The sequence below is a fragment of the Cajanus cajan genome, chromosome 5, assembly GCF_000230855.2.
Source record: "Cajanus cajan strain Asha chromosome 5, NIPB_CcT2T_4, whole genome shotgun sequence".
NCBI classification, from domain to species: Eukaryota; Viridiplantae; Streptophyta; class Magnoliopsida; order Fabales; family Fabaceae; genus Cajanus; species Cajanus cajan.
This window is the reverse complement of record NC_138521.1, coordinates 10959356-10976055: the sequence shown is the minus strand read 5'-3', so window position 1 is coordinate 10976055 and position 16700 is coordinate 10959356. Positions and strand designations below refer to the sequence as shown.

General features: G+C 28.2%; 1 protein-coding gene across 2 annotated transcripts; it reads right to left on the bottom strand.

Annotated features, from left to right (window-relative positions):
* Positions 1–2374: 2374 nt before the first annotated feature.
* LOC109807829 (protein SUPPRESSOR OF PHYA-105 1) lies at positions 2375–9436 on the bottom strand. Of its 2 annotated transcripts, none has more exons than XM_083074923.1 (8): positions 9320–9436; positions 7460–8918; positions 6890–7047; positions 4903–5746; positions 4342–4488; positions 3795–4112; positions 3648–3707; positions 2375–3206 (listed from the first exon to the last, which is right to left on the bottom strand). In XM_083074923.1, exons 2-8 carry the CDS (start codon positions 8858–8860, stop codon positions 3012–3014), a joined length of 3123 nt encoding a protein of 1040 aa, XP_082931049.1. In that variant the 5' UTR covers positions 8861–8918; positions 9320–9436; the 3' UTR covers positions 2375–3011. The 2 variants fall into 2 exon arrangements, with proteins under 2 accessions (XP_082931049.1, XP_082931050.1); XM_083074924.1 differs by lacking the exon at positions 9320–9436 and adding an exon at positions 9032–9287.
* Positions 9437–16700: the final 7264 nt, after the last annotated feature.

The window sequence follows — 16700 nt, the reverse complement described above, 5'->3', positions numbered from 1 at the left end:
TATGAACTTTTTTATTTATATTTTATATATTTAGATTTAATTTATTTTATTATTTTAAGATTTGTTTCTTGTCTTCAAAATATAATATTAATATTTATTTTTTTATCACAATTTTTTCTTTATAAATAAAAATCTATGAATAAAATTAAATTATACTCATATGATAAAAAATATATCTTTATAAAATATAAGTTGCCAAAATAATCTCATCGTGCTATTAGATTCGCAAGTTGTATTTAATAACAATCAATAAATTATAACAAATGTAAATTTTGTTGAATGAAATCATATATACATATAGATTTCATTGAATTAAAAGTTAAGTTTTTTTGTTTGAAGAGAAAATCATTAAAAGTAATAGTTTATAAAATACACATATAGATAAACCTTTTGAATAATAATTAAAAGCAAATTTGTGAAATATTAGGTTCTAAAGAGACAATTTCTCACTACTGTAAAATTGTATAAAATAACTTGATAAAAATAATAAATTATAATCTTTCTTTTGATATAAAATATTTCTTTAGATAAACATCAACAAAATAACTCCTAACATCATGATTATTGAGGCTACAAAAATAAACTGACAAAAATAAGTAGTCTAACTAATCCAAGAGAAAATATATATTTTTTTTTCCATATAGTTGTGTTACGGATGAGACTTGTTGCGATGGATTTATGTTCAGGAGTTTTTATAGGTTATTTCATTAAATTTTGAATCCGGTTGACATTCGAAAATATGAAATAAGATTTTTTTTATTTGTAAGAGAAATTATAATTACAATAATAAAGTTTAAAATTAAAATTTTGTAATACTATCCCTACTTTCATTGATACGCTAACACTAATAGTTTATACTAAAATAATTTGATCTTTTAACATCATACATCAATTTTAATATTATATATTAAATCATAGAACAGAAAAAATATAAAACTTGAATTTAAAATATTTTAAAAATATATTTAAAATTAATTATAATATTATTATAAACATAACATCATGTCATATAAAATATTATCTACTAAATAAAAAAATTATATTAGTAATATATAATTGTTCAAGAACATATATTTATTAAAATATATAAGATCCTAAATCAAATAAGGATGACATGAAATGTATTTGGAACTCATCTTTAAAATATTTTATTTATCTTATTTTTTTTATTTATTATGGTCTTTTATTTTTTAAAATATTTATTTTAATCCTTTATTTCCTAAATTTAGGTTGATTTGACTATTTTAAAATAATGATTATTTTTAATTTTAAGACATGATTTTGATATTTTTTTTTACTAATTCAAAACTTGAAACTTATTAGATTGACTTATTTGGAAACTATTAAATGTGACTGAAATTCAAATAAAAAATATTATAAACATAATGAGAATCACATAAAAATATGTCCAAAATAAAAAATAAAATAAAAAAGTTCTAAAAATAATTTTATACTATTTTATAATTGTTAGTAAGATATATTTTTATATGATTTTTATTAGGTTTATAATCCTTTTAGATTCAAATGTCAATTACTCATAATTATCATATAAACGATACTAATATTATAAATTTTATATCTTAAATCAATTAAAAATTAATTTAAAATTGTGTTACGAATTTGAAAAAAAAAATCATTATTAAAAAGGACTAAATTAATCTAAATACAAAATAAAACTAAAATGAACCAAAAATATAATTTAATCTAAAATATGTCACATCTAATTTTAAATTTTAAATCCATTAAAAAACATCAAACTAGACTGAATTAACTACACAAAAGGGTTTCTAAATTGAAAAAAAAAAAGAATAAAAAAAAAATTTCAATAAGTTACTGAGATTTAAAAATATAAAATGATTTCTAAGTTGAAAAAAAAAATCAAATAAATTAATGAGAATAAAAAAAAACATAAACTAATAACTTATAAATTAACTTATTTTCATAAATTAACGAAATAACTTATAAAAATAAATTATAAATGACCAAAATAAACTCATATCAAACAAACTTATTTTAATCAAATCAACTCATAAACTAGTTTAAATATATTATAAATTATTAGAGTAATTTATCAAGCACACTCATACTCTCTAGTGTATGTAATATTGCAAGGATATAGTAAAAGATTGCAATTTATTTATTTATTGAACCAAATTGTGATAAGAACATCCCATTGTGCAAGTACTATTTGCCTTCTCTAACATTCTTTATTCTTCTGCACATTCGAAAAATCTTTCAAACATAACAGAAAACAAACGAAATTTTAGCGACAGTTCTACCCAAGATCGCACTCTTTACCAATCTATAAAAAGATATTCTTTTTCAGGTAACTGATTACAAAGTTATGTGACATGGAAATAGAGTTGGCAGCCAATAAGAATAAACATGCAACTTTTGCACAATTTTAAAAGGTGTAACAATAATATTTGAACCATTACATAAACTACAGTTAGTTTTTGCAAGTAAATGCAAAGCATAGATCATATACTGTACTTCTCTGATAAACTAAAAGTGATTTAGAAGACAAGGTAATTAGTTTGTATCTCATCTTTGGAGGGTGTGCTATATACAGAAGTAATGGATCAGAATCATCAGAGGAAACCTCGCATGTCATATTGATATTTGAAAGAGACCTGCAGCTCCAGCTTCACCAGTGCTTCAGTTCAAAAGCCAACATTTGTAAATGCTATCTTGTTGAGTTTATTTGTCAGATTTTAAGAAAAAAATGCTCCTCTTGTCATATTGCAGAAAACAGTTTCTTCAAAGGATTTCTAAAGCATGGAAAATAAGGGCTCGTTGATGCTTGCCTCAGAAGCAATCAAATCTAGACCCCATTTAAACTTTATTCACCACTAATCATTGAAGCCTGAATAAAGAACTGGTCTGAGAGTTCATCTCAAATAGAATGCATGCTTAGTCTTCTGACAGGGATACTAAATCAAAATATGATGGAATCAGGCAATGAACTGCTTTTCAGGTTTCAGTGTTAGCCAATTATTTTCTCTTTTCTGTCAGACCATCTGCAACAGTTTCACGATTCCAACTGAGTTGGCAGCAACAAGCATGTTAGATTTCTTTCTCCAGCAAACACTTGAAACAAATTGTCCATTATTATCACCACCATTTTGATGACCAGAAATTGGATCAATTGACTCAAATTTATGAGTGGCAATTGGCACTGGAAGTGATTTGTGATAACAGTATACCTGAAAGGTTGAAATGTTTAAAATGAATTAGAATTAGTATATTGTTTTCATACATTTTCTGGAAAATTCAATCAAGAAAAGCAAGCTCGCACAAATAGCATTAGCTTGAGCCTTGATATAAATATGAACAACCAACGTTTTATCTTTCTTAATTGCATGAATGGATAATCATATGAATGAAAAAAAGCAATAACAATGCTAAAACTTTAGAAAGTTAGATTAGTCTGTGTAACTCCATTTTTTGATCAGGATCCTAAATAATCAGAGAGTGACCCAAAAGAGAGAAATCCCAAAAATTAAAGAACTAATTTCTTTGCCCACATGTAGTGCAGAATGTAAAATATTTTGCAGGCCTCATGACAATCAGCATTCAAGGGAGGCAGAAACCAAACTAATATTCCATTTTACAAAGTCGAGGTTATGATAAAATAAAAACTATACCTCATTAGATTCTGAACCGCATGCAATGTATCCATCCAAAACAGATAATCCCACAAAATTCTGGAGAAAAAGATGAACAATAAACAAATTAGAACAAACAAAACTAGACACAAAGTGAGGTAAAATCTGTAGAGAAACCAACCTTACCTTTTCATTACTATGACCTTTAAAAGTTAAGGCACAAGCATCAGATGACAAACCAGAAGAGCTGGTTTTCTTCAGGTCCCAAAGTTTCAAAGAATTGTCAGTGGAAGCTGAGACAACTGCTTCAGCATCTATAAATTTTACATAGCTAACAGCTTTTCCATGACCAGATAATGTGCACCAAGGGATTCTAGTATGACGAAGATCATAACCATAAATCTTGTAATCAGCAGATCCAAAAAATAGAAGATTTGTTGAGTAAGCAGAGAACTGAACACAGCATATATTGGCAGGGTTCCAGATGGTTCCCAGAGAATTTTTCTGCATGAACAGCATTTTGTGATAAATATTACATGCTGTGAAGCAAAAATACACGACTGAATCTTTCCTATCACATAGTTTTGATTCCTTTCTTATTGTTCTTTTTATTTTCCAGGGAGGGGCAAAAGAACATGAAAAAATTCTACTATATAACATCAAATAGTATAAATACCAATATACTGTGTGTTAGTAATGGTTTGCTATTTAAAGTGCATAAAAGAAAGCATGCCTCGCTGATATTCCAGAGTTTGACAGAGCAGTCATCACTTCCACTAGCAAACAATTTTGGGTCAGACTGAGAAAAGTGAACAGACCAAGCTCTTTTTTGGTGCTCCATGTATTGGGACAATGGCTGACCTGTGTCTGCATCCCACATCTGAATTCATCCGTACAAGTTATGTTACTAATGTCAATCAAACCTAAGAAATAGTAGTCAATAGAAAAAGCACTGAAATTTGGTTGGTTCTCATGTAGGTTTAATATGTTTGTTAGTCCTTGCAAGTATGACAAATTTTAGTTTTAATACCTTTGAAAATACTGTTAGTTTTAGTCTTTCATAAATTACAGAAGTTTTTAAAGTAATACCTATCATCATTCATGATAACATGATATGCATCAAAACATGTCATGTCATATGCCATCTCTGGACGTTCGTTGATGTGACATGACGTTCCATGTCAAGATGTATATCATGTCATCATTAAATGATGACACGGGATATTTGCAGTGATAAAAAGACATATTTAAACCTCTCATTAACTATAGCAATAATGTTGCAAGGATTACACACCTGAACCACACCATCATAGTCAGTAGATGCCAGATGATTTTTTATGCAAGTGTTCCAGCACACACAACTAAGCTTTGATTTATTTGACATCTCAACTACTGGGTACTGGATGTCATTAGAATCGCTTGAAATAGCATTGAGGTCAAAAATCTTGATTTTCTTTGAAACTCCTCCTGCTGCAATGTAATCCTCATCACGGTCAAAACTTAAAGCACACATTACATTGGCAGAACTTAGCAGATCTTTATTTCTTAATCTTCCACACTCTTCAAACTTGCTGTAACGAGCAAACTTGCATAAACCTTCAAAGAAGGATCCTAGACAACCAACAGAACTCTGAATTCTTCTAGGCTCCTTATTAACATTCTCCACATGAGGCAACCTCGGTCTACTTTCCATCAAATTTTTATCATTGCTTGAAACAGATGAAGCCTCTTTCAGCAGGACCCGAGATCTTGTTGAAAAGTAAGAATCCTCTAGCTGATTTATGTTACTCAAAAATCTTTCTTCATCAACAAATGACCTTTGAATGGGTCTACTAATGTCTGAACTGAGAGAATCATGAGAATGTAAACTGCTTGCTCTCACTTCAGGATTGTTCGTTTGTGCCAAAGGAAATACTGAATCTGTCCCCAATGAATAGCTCCTTTCTATCTCCTTAATATCTTCATCCAAGAAATTTAGCTCTTCTTCCAACTTGGCTGCCTGTTTATTCTTTTCTTCTTTGAGTGAAATTAGAAAATGTAGTAATTGATCTGTTTCAGCCTCATCATCAGATATTCCAACATCATCAACAGAATTTGATTCCTCTGATTCACATATAAGTTCAGATTCCAAAATCATCCTGTTGTACATTGAAGGAGGATTATAAAATTATAAAAGAAACAGGATGCCCCTTAAATACCATTATTCTTATAGCCATATGATTATTTAAACATCTTAAAAGGAAAGAAAAGAAAGTATGTTTTGTTTTCTGAACAGTTATTTTCATTTACAAAGAGACATGAAGATCCATGGTCCTAGTGGCCAAACTTAATTAGCAGAAGGGGCTAGAATGGAATCTGGAAAATAAAGAGATGCCAACAACCAAAAACTGAATAGCATAGCATGTCCTTAGAAAAGGAAACTACAAACAATGTGCTAATCATCACTGTTTCCAAGTCACATTTACACAAGTGGATACTTGACCAAATTTTTATAAAGCTTAAAGCTATTCTAGGAACACTCCTTTTTATCCTTTTTAGTTATCTGGTTTGTCAAGCATTATGATCAATAAGGACAATAGCCACCTGGCTATCAAATCAAGTTAAGTAGCTTCTTTTTATCATCTATAGCCTGCATTCTACAATTAGAACATCAAGCAACATTATTATATTAATGATTACCAGACAGAATTTAAAAATTGCTTTGCACAACTGCATACATTGCTCCTTAGATAGAGACAGACATATACAGTTGGGTAGTTAGCACTTAGCACCACCCAATCATATGCATGGCCAGAAAAAGCATGGTATAAACATTAATTTTTCCAAATGCTGTCCTAAATTCCCTTCAATATCAGTATTCACTACTGTCATCATCCATCATGGAGCCATTAAACTATTAAATTCCATTTTAAAATCAATTGACATTAAGTGAAGTTTAACAGATATATGAGTTGCACCCTAAGAATTAAGGCAGGTGGGTGGGGCTTCCCAACACCCCCTCATCCACAGATGCCTATCAGATTAGGCAATGTCTACTAGAATAGGTGAACTACGAAAATGGGTTATAGACTTTGAAACTATGTTAGATTCCATCTTAAAACCAATCGATATTAAGTGAAGATGTCTAACAGATAAATAAGCTGCACTCCAAGAATTGAGACAAGCGATGCAGGACTTTCCAACATAAAGATGACATTGTTAGAAGGCAACTTAAGAAAAAATTTAATCAAATGAGACAGAAAGATATCATCAAACATAAGAAAAGCAGCATATTATGTCACCTGGAATTGGGGCGAGAAGAAGGTTCAGGATGCAGAAGCCAAAGACAAAACCCAGCTTCCTTTGGATTTTCCGCTAGAAATTTAGGCGGTAAGATTCTATAACATAAATCCATCATCACAGTTGAATGGGCCTCCCGTGACTCAATATTGCACAGCAACTGAGAGAACCATTCACTTAAATGTTAAAAAGAATAACATTTAAATAGTTAATCTTTAAATATGATTAGAAGCAACTGAAATAGTTAAAAAAAGATCAACATATTTAACAACTCTAATCCAGAAAGTTTAAAACTCCATAATTCGTAGTTTGAAAGTCATTTCCAAAGGTTTGGAACGGTATGTCAAATGTATGTCTTGCTTGGAAGTAATCACTTGCTAGGTTGCAGCAACCAAAATATCATATAATTTTCATTAACATATTCAGAAGGAAAAACATGGTGCATATTAAAGCTCTATGGTTAGTTTCATTAATGAAATCCAACAAAATAATTTGACTGGCTAGAAAGACAAAATAATACAGGAGAAAACGTTAGGAAAAGTAACAATGTGAGGGAAAAAATATTTGCTTACCTCAAAAAGAAGAACTCCAAGGCTATAAATATTTGATGAAAATGTGCAAACTCCATCATTGAGCATTTCTGGACTCCAATACCACTTCTCTTCTAACTGAATGCTTGCTGACTGAAACTGCTTTTCTTCAGTACAAGTACATTGACAACTAGAACTGTTTTTGCACATACTTTCTTTACTCCTTGATTCCAAGGGTCTGTTTGAGTCACAGTCAGTTTGGTTCATTGTGGTCCTGCTACCATGAATACAGGTGAAGTGATGCTGCTTCCTAAAAGATCCTGTCTCCTCAGAGAGCTTTTGCTGCTTCGTACTCAAATTTTGGCAAGCACAGGTATTCTGCTTCAGAGGTCTTTTCCTACTCACATTGCATGTCATGACTTCATCATCTAACTCTTGATGGCCATATGAACCAATGTACTTAATCTTACTTGAAGGCAATAAAGTGAAAAAAGATGGTTGAAAGTCTAACAAGACAAGTCCTTGTGAATGCGCAAAATCAACCAATTCCAACATCTGCTTAAATATACCAAGCCTTCCTGATTTCTTCATTTTAAGACCTTCAGACTTCAGCCACTCTCTTAAGTTGAGTCCATTGCTACCAGACATGACAGTTCCTTCTAATAAGGGCTTATTATCATCAACATTTGATCTCAGCGGTGTATCAGACTGAAACTTGGCTGTAAAAGCAGGTTTTTCATCCTCCTTGCTCTCAAGTGCTCCTTCAATTCTGAAGCTCTTGTCTACATCCTTGGAAATAACCCCCTTTCCCTTCCTTGTTTGCTTTACAATCAATTGTGGATAGTTATATGCAGATGAAGTACTCTGAGCTATACTGCTAATATGATGTGCATTGTTTGAGATGATAGCCTTGTTTATATTGCCTATATCCGCTGAGACTTTTAGCGAGTCATGATTTACACTCTTACTAGGCAGAGACTTCAGCCCCCAAAATTCAGAATCAATTCCCTTAAGTCCTTTGCTTAATCTGAGCGGCATCTGTTCCTCAACCTTGGGGACAATTTCTTTACTCAAGCTATTATACTTAGACTCAATCATGAATTGATTCCTCTGAGCATGTCTTGTGTGGCTAACTAAATCAATATTCTGGTTCTTATAGTTCCTAGCAGTTAACTCTTCAACAATGTGTTCGCAATCTGTTGTGGAACAAAAACTAGTACTAGGAAGTCCAGATCCAGCTAAGGAAGTAACATATCTATTCAAACCATTATCCTCATTACCAATCACATTGTCCTTTGGCAAATTTTCTGGCCATTCCTTTTTAATAGGTGTGCACAATCTAGGTGACCTTGGCATGTTTGTGTGTCCCCCTGACTTAAGAAAATGATCATTGGTTTTTCTCTTGTGCTCCTCAGTTCCGGTGCCACCATTTGCAGTAGCCATGTCTTCTGGTACAATTCATGCAAATCCAAATGCAGTTCCTTCAATCAATTTGAAAGACCTGCACGAGGAACATTCAGATCAATGAGATTACAATAAGTACCATCACACAAAAACCTCAACATAAAGTGACAAATTATGAACATGAATGAAAAGTGAAAACCTAGGACCTGCCTTTAACAAATATTTAATTTAACCCCTGGCCTCTAAATATCCCTTATTCTCTGAAAATTTCAAAGGGTGACAAAAACATATATGTATTAAAGTTGTAGTTATTCAAATTTTCGTAACAAGAAACATAATTGGCAAGTTGGATGACAAAAGATGGAGTGAACCATTTTGCTAACATGAAGTATAGAGTGTGTGTGAAGCAACATGACATGCAGTAGCAATGAACAAAATAAAAGCATAAGAAAAAGAGATGAGAAACTAATGGATAAAATGAAAGTGATAAGAGCATACCTCAAAGCAAACAAAGTTGCTTGCAGGAAAAAATATCTTGCCAACGACACACAATGAAAACCAATAAATACTTCAATTCATAGCAAAGCTTGGGTTGTTTGTGTTAGATATTTATTATAATTATTATGGACACAATTTAACACTTCTTTTTCTTTTTTCATTAATTTGGAACATATAGGACTGTCCACGTCTGAGGTGAAAAGTACTGCCACGATGTTGTTTCTTTTGTTGTTGCCGCCGCCAGCTAGCAAATCTGAATAGAGAATAAGTTAATAATTTTTATGAATCAATTTTTTAACATATGTTTCTTAAGATTTTTAAGATTAATTCTCTTTAATTAAACTTTTGTTGTGTATTTTTTTCAGTGATAATTTTATTAAATATGATCGCATTTGTTTTATAAAAAAATTGAATCTTAAGTTATATTCCGTTGTGAGAAATTAGTCTTTTTAACTACATCTAACTTCCCTTTAATTTTTCTTATTTATTATCTAAGTAATTATGACAATAATTTAGCCTTTCTTTAAAAAATATTATTTTGTTTATATATGTCATCATACGTCAAAGAAATACTAAAAGTGATATTCTCTAACATATTTTCACTTGTTATTATAAAATAAAATATATTTCTTTTTAGTTAAATTTTATTAAAAAAAATAATTAAAAAAAAGGTGAATCTTAAATTTTATTTAATGTATTTTATAATTTTTTAATAAATTTTAACCTGTGTTAAAAAAAATATATTCTTCTTACAAGTTGTGTAATCTTCATTAACCTTAACCTAGTTGCTTAGAATCTCATCCTATTTGGAATATAAATTATGCGGATACTACTAATTGATTACTCAACTCAAAACAAGGTGGTTTATTGCTATCATTTAAAGTTGAACACATTATTTATAGCAGTTTAAATATTATAAACTTTAATTTCACAAACTTGATCTTTCTTGGGGTCACTGTTAGAAACTAGACATAGCTATTAAGGTCAAGGGATTCATGTAGCAAAGAGGAAAAAGGTCACGAAATTGCACGTGCCAAGCGGTGGCGGTGGTCTCATAGTAATTAATGGATAGATTAGTGTCAAAAATGAGAGGTTTGCAATATTTTGTACGTGCCAACCTCTCACTGAGTTGTGTGTCGTCGTGGCTCCTCTAGAGGCCACACACATACGACCAACCTCTCACTCGTGTGACACGTGCTTATAAAGAAAAAATTAAAATCATTTTTATTTAAATTACAATTTATAAAAAAAATAATTATTCTTTTTATATTTAGTCGATAATTACACAATATTTATAAATATAAAATAAATGGTGTTTAAATTGTGTTTCTTGAAAAATAAAGTAGGAGTGAAATAATAATAAATAGTTATACATTAAACAAGCACTAATAGGAGCTTTGGATATGGTTTCTCTGACTGCAATCTTATTCAAAATCTTAAAGCTATTGAATTTTAATTTTTAGAATGTTTGATTATGTGTCATGCTTGTACATGCAACACATATTTAAATTAAAATTATGTTTGATTAGTTAATTTTTTGTGTTAGATTATCACTTCCCAACAATAAATGTTACAAGACATAAATATTACACACTCCTTATAGTAAAATACAAGTTTAACATAATTCTATAAAATTAAATTTTAACTTTAATTATTTATTATAATTTGATCTTTTAAAAAATTTGATTTAATTTATTAATTTATTTAAAAATATATTTTATATTAATAATTTTAAATAGATTAATAAATTTAATTTAAATAAGTTAATAAGTTTATTTTTAAATATAATTAAATGTTTTTTAATTTGAATGATAAAAAAATAATTTATTATTATTATTAGAATTTAAAATAAAATAAAATAAAAATTAGATGAACAATTCATGCATATTTATGTACATATATTTATGTACACTAATGTATACTTAAATACAAAATATAATGAAATAAAATAATTTTATATAAAAATAAAATAAAATATATATTTTTAAAAAATTTATTATATTTTATTTAAAATATTTTAAATAGTCAAAAAAAATTTTAAAGATGAAAGAAAATAATTGAGGAATATGATTATAACAAATGAAATTTTGGTCATTTCTCATTTATATTATATGCATTTGTGTTGGTTGGACACATAAACAACTATTCAACTTTTTAAATCATACAACTATTTATAACAAATGAAATATTAGTCATTTCTCATTTATATTGTTTTGTTCATCTCAATGTCACAAGTTGCATGCACTATTTTTTTTTTTTTTTTGACAAATACTACTTCTATTTTATTTTATCTGTTATTTTTAAAATATTTTAATATCTTTAATTATATGTCATTTCTGAATTTACTTTTTTATATCAGTAGATATGTAGGTATAGCTTAGACAGTTATTTATGAAATAGAAAAGAATTAGCCAGATAAAATTACTTTATGTTAAAAATCAGTATAATCAATGATTTTCTTAAACATTTATATTGTTTTAAATAACAAAGTTACAAGTAATGATTAAATTAAGAAGCAAAGACAGTTCACAAGTCTTATTATAAAAAATAAAAAAATAAAAAAAATAATAATAAAAAAAAAACAACAACAACACCAAAGATTGGTTCATCTTAGGATCTAACGTAAGATACACTACCACTTACCACCTTAAATTATTACATGTTGCACCACACATTTGTTAGCTTCTATTTACTTAACCATTTTCTTTTCATTTTTTTTCTACTGTTACGAACCAAACAAAGAATCAAGGATGATTAATAACCTCATATTTAGAGTAAGATAAATCAAACTAGAAACAGAATTGAGACTAAATTGTATCAATCCTGCAGGTTCCTTATTATATGCAGGTGTCATTTGCGGGGAATCTCTGCCACAGCGAGTTTTACTAATTTGTGAACATGCACATAGGTAAGGACACATTAATTAGTGATTCATAATGTATTTTTATAACAGGAAATATGACAGAAGCATATAAATAAATTAACACTGGAATAGATAGAGTAAAAGAGGAAGAGAATGAATAGTGCATTGAGTCGTCTGCCGCAAACACACATCTCAAGCTGACCTAAAACATGTTGCTTGTATTCCTTTTGTTCTTTTGTTTCTCTTGTAATGTTTATATGGAATGAGGAGAATCAGAATAATGTAAGTGATTATGTTGCAGGAGATAAAACCTGCATATCAACATTGCAAAATAACATCTTCTCCTTTAGACTTTGAAGCTCCATAAGTTTCTTCCTCCACCACTAATTTATTTCATTTTCTTCATCTTTTTTTTTCCTAATATATTCTTTTAGTTTTCTAAGTTCTTTTTTACTGTTCTTATTATTATAAAAATTTTGATCATGCACACAATTATTATAAAAATGATCACCCATTTTCGTTTGAAAAGATTTTTGCACAGATTTGTATGTAGAAATAAAAATTGAAGTAATAAAAGATTTTTACAAAAAATTTGACTATATGTGGGCATGCATCCCTAACAAACAAAAAGCCTTTTAATCAAACTTAGAATGTCCCTAATGAATTTTGAAAATTGGCATGAGATGAGTGATAACATAGATGGGATAGTTGAAGACGATAATAAAATAAACTTTTTGGATTGTATGTCAGATCATAAATACTTTTGGTAACCTAAAATTGTCATAGGAATAGTAAAATGAGTGACTTTGTTCCGTCAAAAAAGCAATGCACCGAAACTAAATCCAAATCAAGAGGACCTTGTGCTCATCATAACATTACTCAAAATAAATCACAGCACAAGCATGAGTGTAGCATAGCAGCAACGTCAACGTCACTATTGTCATGGTTATCTTTCCAGTTCCCACGCTTGGGCATGTCATGATGAGCTGGGCAGTGGTGAGCTCCAGACGTTGAGGCTGAACTGGTGGAAGCAGTGAGGGGACTCGTGGGCGGAAGGGGAGTTGGAGGACGGTGGTGAAGACGTGAGGGAGCCTTCTTGGTGGTGAGGCTCATAATCCAAGGGAGGGTTGGCTATCATATTCCAACCATCAACTTTCAAACCCTGTTATGGTTATGTTGAATATTCCTTCTTCAACTGACTCAGAGTGATTCTTTTTTGTTTCTCTCATGCCTTATGTATCAATTTTCTCGGGCGCAGATAAAGAAGATGGCTTCCCACGTAGTAGCCCTCGACTTCTTCCTTTTTACTGTATGCCACACTCAATTATATATTCTCAAATTCTTATGCACAAAAAGATTTACATATTACTTTCCAAGATAAACCAGAATTTTAGCATGCTTAATAATAATATATAACCATTTTTATTATATATAATTAAAATTTATAATAAATTATATATTAATAAATATTATATTTTAGAGTGATAAATGAAACCAAACTTGTGAAGAGGCTGTCATTAAGAAGAAACAGACTACCGTGAGATTTTGGATTGACCATTGTAGGGTAGTTTCTAAAATTATTTATGTAAATCGGGCTGTTTTGAAATTATTTATACCTTTGGGGCTATTTTGTACAATGTCGCTATGGACCATAGCGACATCTTTGCCAAGTGGCAATTTTATTTTATTTTTTAAATTGAGAACGGCTTAAACTTAACCACGTAGAAGTCGCTACAGCCTATAGCGACTTAACTAGTGTGTTACAGACTCCAAAACTATTTTAAATGGCTAAATTTTATAATAAAAAAATAATTTTTAATAAAAATAAAATATTATTTAAAATATAATTCATTTAAAATTTGATTTTTAAAAATATATTCATAATTTTTTTACAACAAAAAAAGATTTTTAAAATAAAATTTACATATTTGCTGGAGGCGCTATGGCCCACAGCGATACAAAGTCGCTATGGGCCATAACGACTTCCTTTTTTTTTTATTTTAAGTTTTTCCATATTTATTTTATATATTATTTTGAAAAATTATATTTTATTGTTATTTTTTATGCATTTTTTTTATTTTGTTCGTTCAGTTAATTTGATATTTGATATTTTTTTCTTTTATTTTTTCCTTTTACAGATGTATTTTAATTAACTGAAAGAAAAAAAATAAAAAAAGCACAAAACAATAATTATTTTAAAAAAAAAAAGCACACAAAAAAATAAAACTGAGGAAAGAAATATAAATAAAAAAATACGCACAAAAAAGTGAAGGGAAAAAATGTAGAAAAATACAAAAAAAAAATGAATTACAAAATAAATTTAAAAAAAAAAAACTGGTAAAATAAATCTGGAGAAAAAAATGACCCAATGACCAAAAAAAAAATTTTGAAAAAAAAAACTGAAGTAAAAAAAAGCGAAAACTAAAAAAAAAAAACTGATGTCGTTTTGGATCATAGCGACTTTTTGTTGCTATAACCCATAGTGACTTTAGGTAGAAAAAAAACGAAACACTAAAAAAAAATGGTTGATGTCGTTATGATTGTGTCGCTATGGCCCATAGCGATATCAAGTTTTTTTTTTTCAAAATTTTTATTTTTTTAGGTTATTGAGTCTTTTTTTTCTCTCCAGATTATTGTACTAGTTTTTTTTTTCAAATTATTTTATATTTCATTTTTTTGTGTTTTTTATTATTTCCATTTATATAAATAAATTCTGTCCCTAGAAAAAATTGATTTTTTTCATTTTCTATTATACACTATACACAACTTTTAAATAAAATATATCTGTTAAAAATTATTATATACTCAACATTCCAGTAAATTATTTTACAAAAATTTATTTAATTCCAGTAAATATTTTTTTTAATTATTAACTTAATTTCTTTTTTCCAAATTTAATTTATATTATCAATTTCATATAAATTTATATTTATAAATTTATTATTTCTGTAATTTCTTTATTTTATACATATTTTTTTCCTTTTTATCTATTTAAATATTTATAAAAGTGACGTGTCACTATAAGTCATAGCGCCACTATTTTTTACGTTTTTTTATTTAAATTATTAACTTAATTTCTTCTTTTCAAATTTTAATTTTTATTATGAATTTCATTTAAATTTATATTTATAAATTTATCTTTTCAGTAATTTTTTATTTTATACATATTTATTTTTCCTTTTTATGTATTTAAATTTTTTTCATTTGAACTTATTTTTTTAAAATTATTAACTTAGTTTCTTTTTTTCAAATTTTAATTTATATTATGAATTTAATATAAATTTATATTTTTATATTTATCTTCTCTGTAATTTCTTTTTTTTTATATATATATTTTTAATTTTATGTATTTTAATATTTAAATAAGTGGCGCTATGACCTATAACAACATTGTGTTGCTATAGGCTATAATGATCTCCTTTTTCGTTTTTTTAACTATTTACTTATATTTTTTTAAATTTTTATTTTATATTAAAAATGTGGCGCTGTAGGTTATAGCAATTTCATTGAAGCCGTTTTGTGTCGTCATAGGCTGTAGCGACATTGTAAATATGGCTTTCATAACTTCTTTCGAGTTAAAAAAATCTACGTGTCACTGGTGTCGCTATGGCCCATAGCGACACCGTTAAAAAATACCCCAAAGGTGTACATAGTTTAAAAACAGTCCCATTTACGTAAATAATTTGGAAAAGTGCTCTAAATTGGTCAATCAGCTTGAGATTTCAGGTAAAGTTTAACATTTTATTAATCAAATAACACAACTTTAGATCTTTAAGAGTTAAGACCGCATTTTGGATGAGCTTAAGGGAAAAAAAATTTGTTGAAAAATTTGGAAGAAAACATGTCTTTACGCAAATATCTTAGTCAAAAGGATTAAAGTTTGACAAACTATATTCTTTTGCTTTTCTATGCTTGTAGCAATTTTATAAATTTATTGTTTGTTATAAGATCTATATATACTATAATCAACATAATTTTTTTTAGTTATCGAGAGTTATAAAGAAAGAGTTGTTATAGTTGGTAACGAATTATAATATAACATAACTTTTTTTGTCATTAGACTTATAACAATTCAATTTTTTTAAGAGGTTGTTGTAGATCATAATAATTTCATTATTTATTTATTTTTTTTATAGGAATCGCTATAGGTTAAAATAAACTCTTTAAAAAATACAAAGATAATATGTATCATAAGAACCTCTTAAAAAAGCACATGAATTAGATTATATCTATATATATATATATAAACAATTATAAATAAATTCTATTTTAATTTTAAATTTTGAAATTTGTTTCCTTAATCTAAAAGAATTAATTTTTCAAAGTGAATTATTAAATTGGTTCCTAAAATAATAGAAAAAACCAAATTAATGTCTAAAATTAGTAAAAATAATTCTTAAATTAAAGTAAATTATTGAATTATGTGTGATAGAATAGTACACGTTGGTTGTACTTTCTTTCAAACTTTACCAATTTTTGCTAGCATGTAGATTACATGATCACGTGATGGTTTTTTTT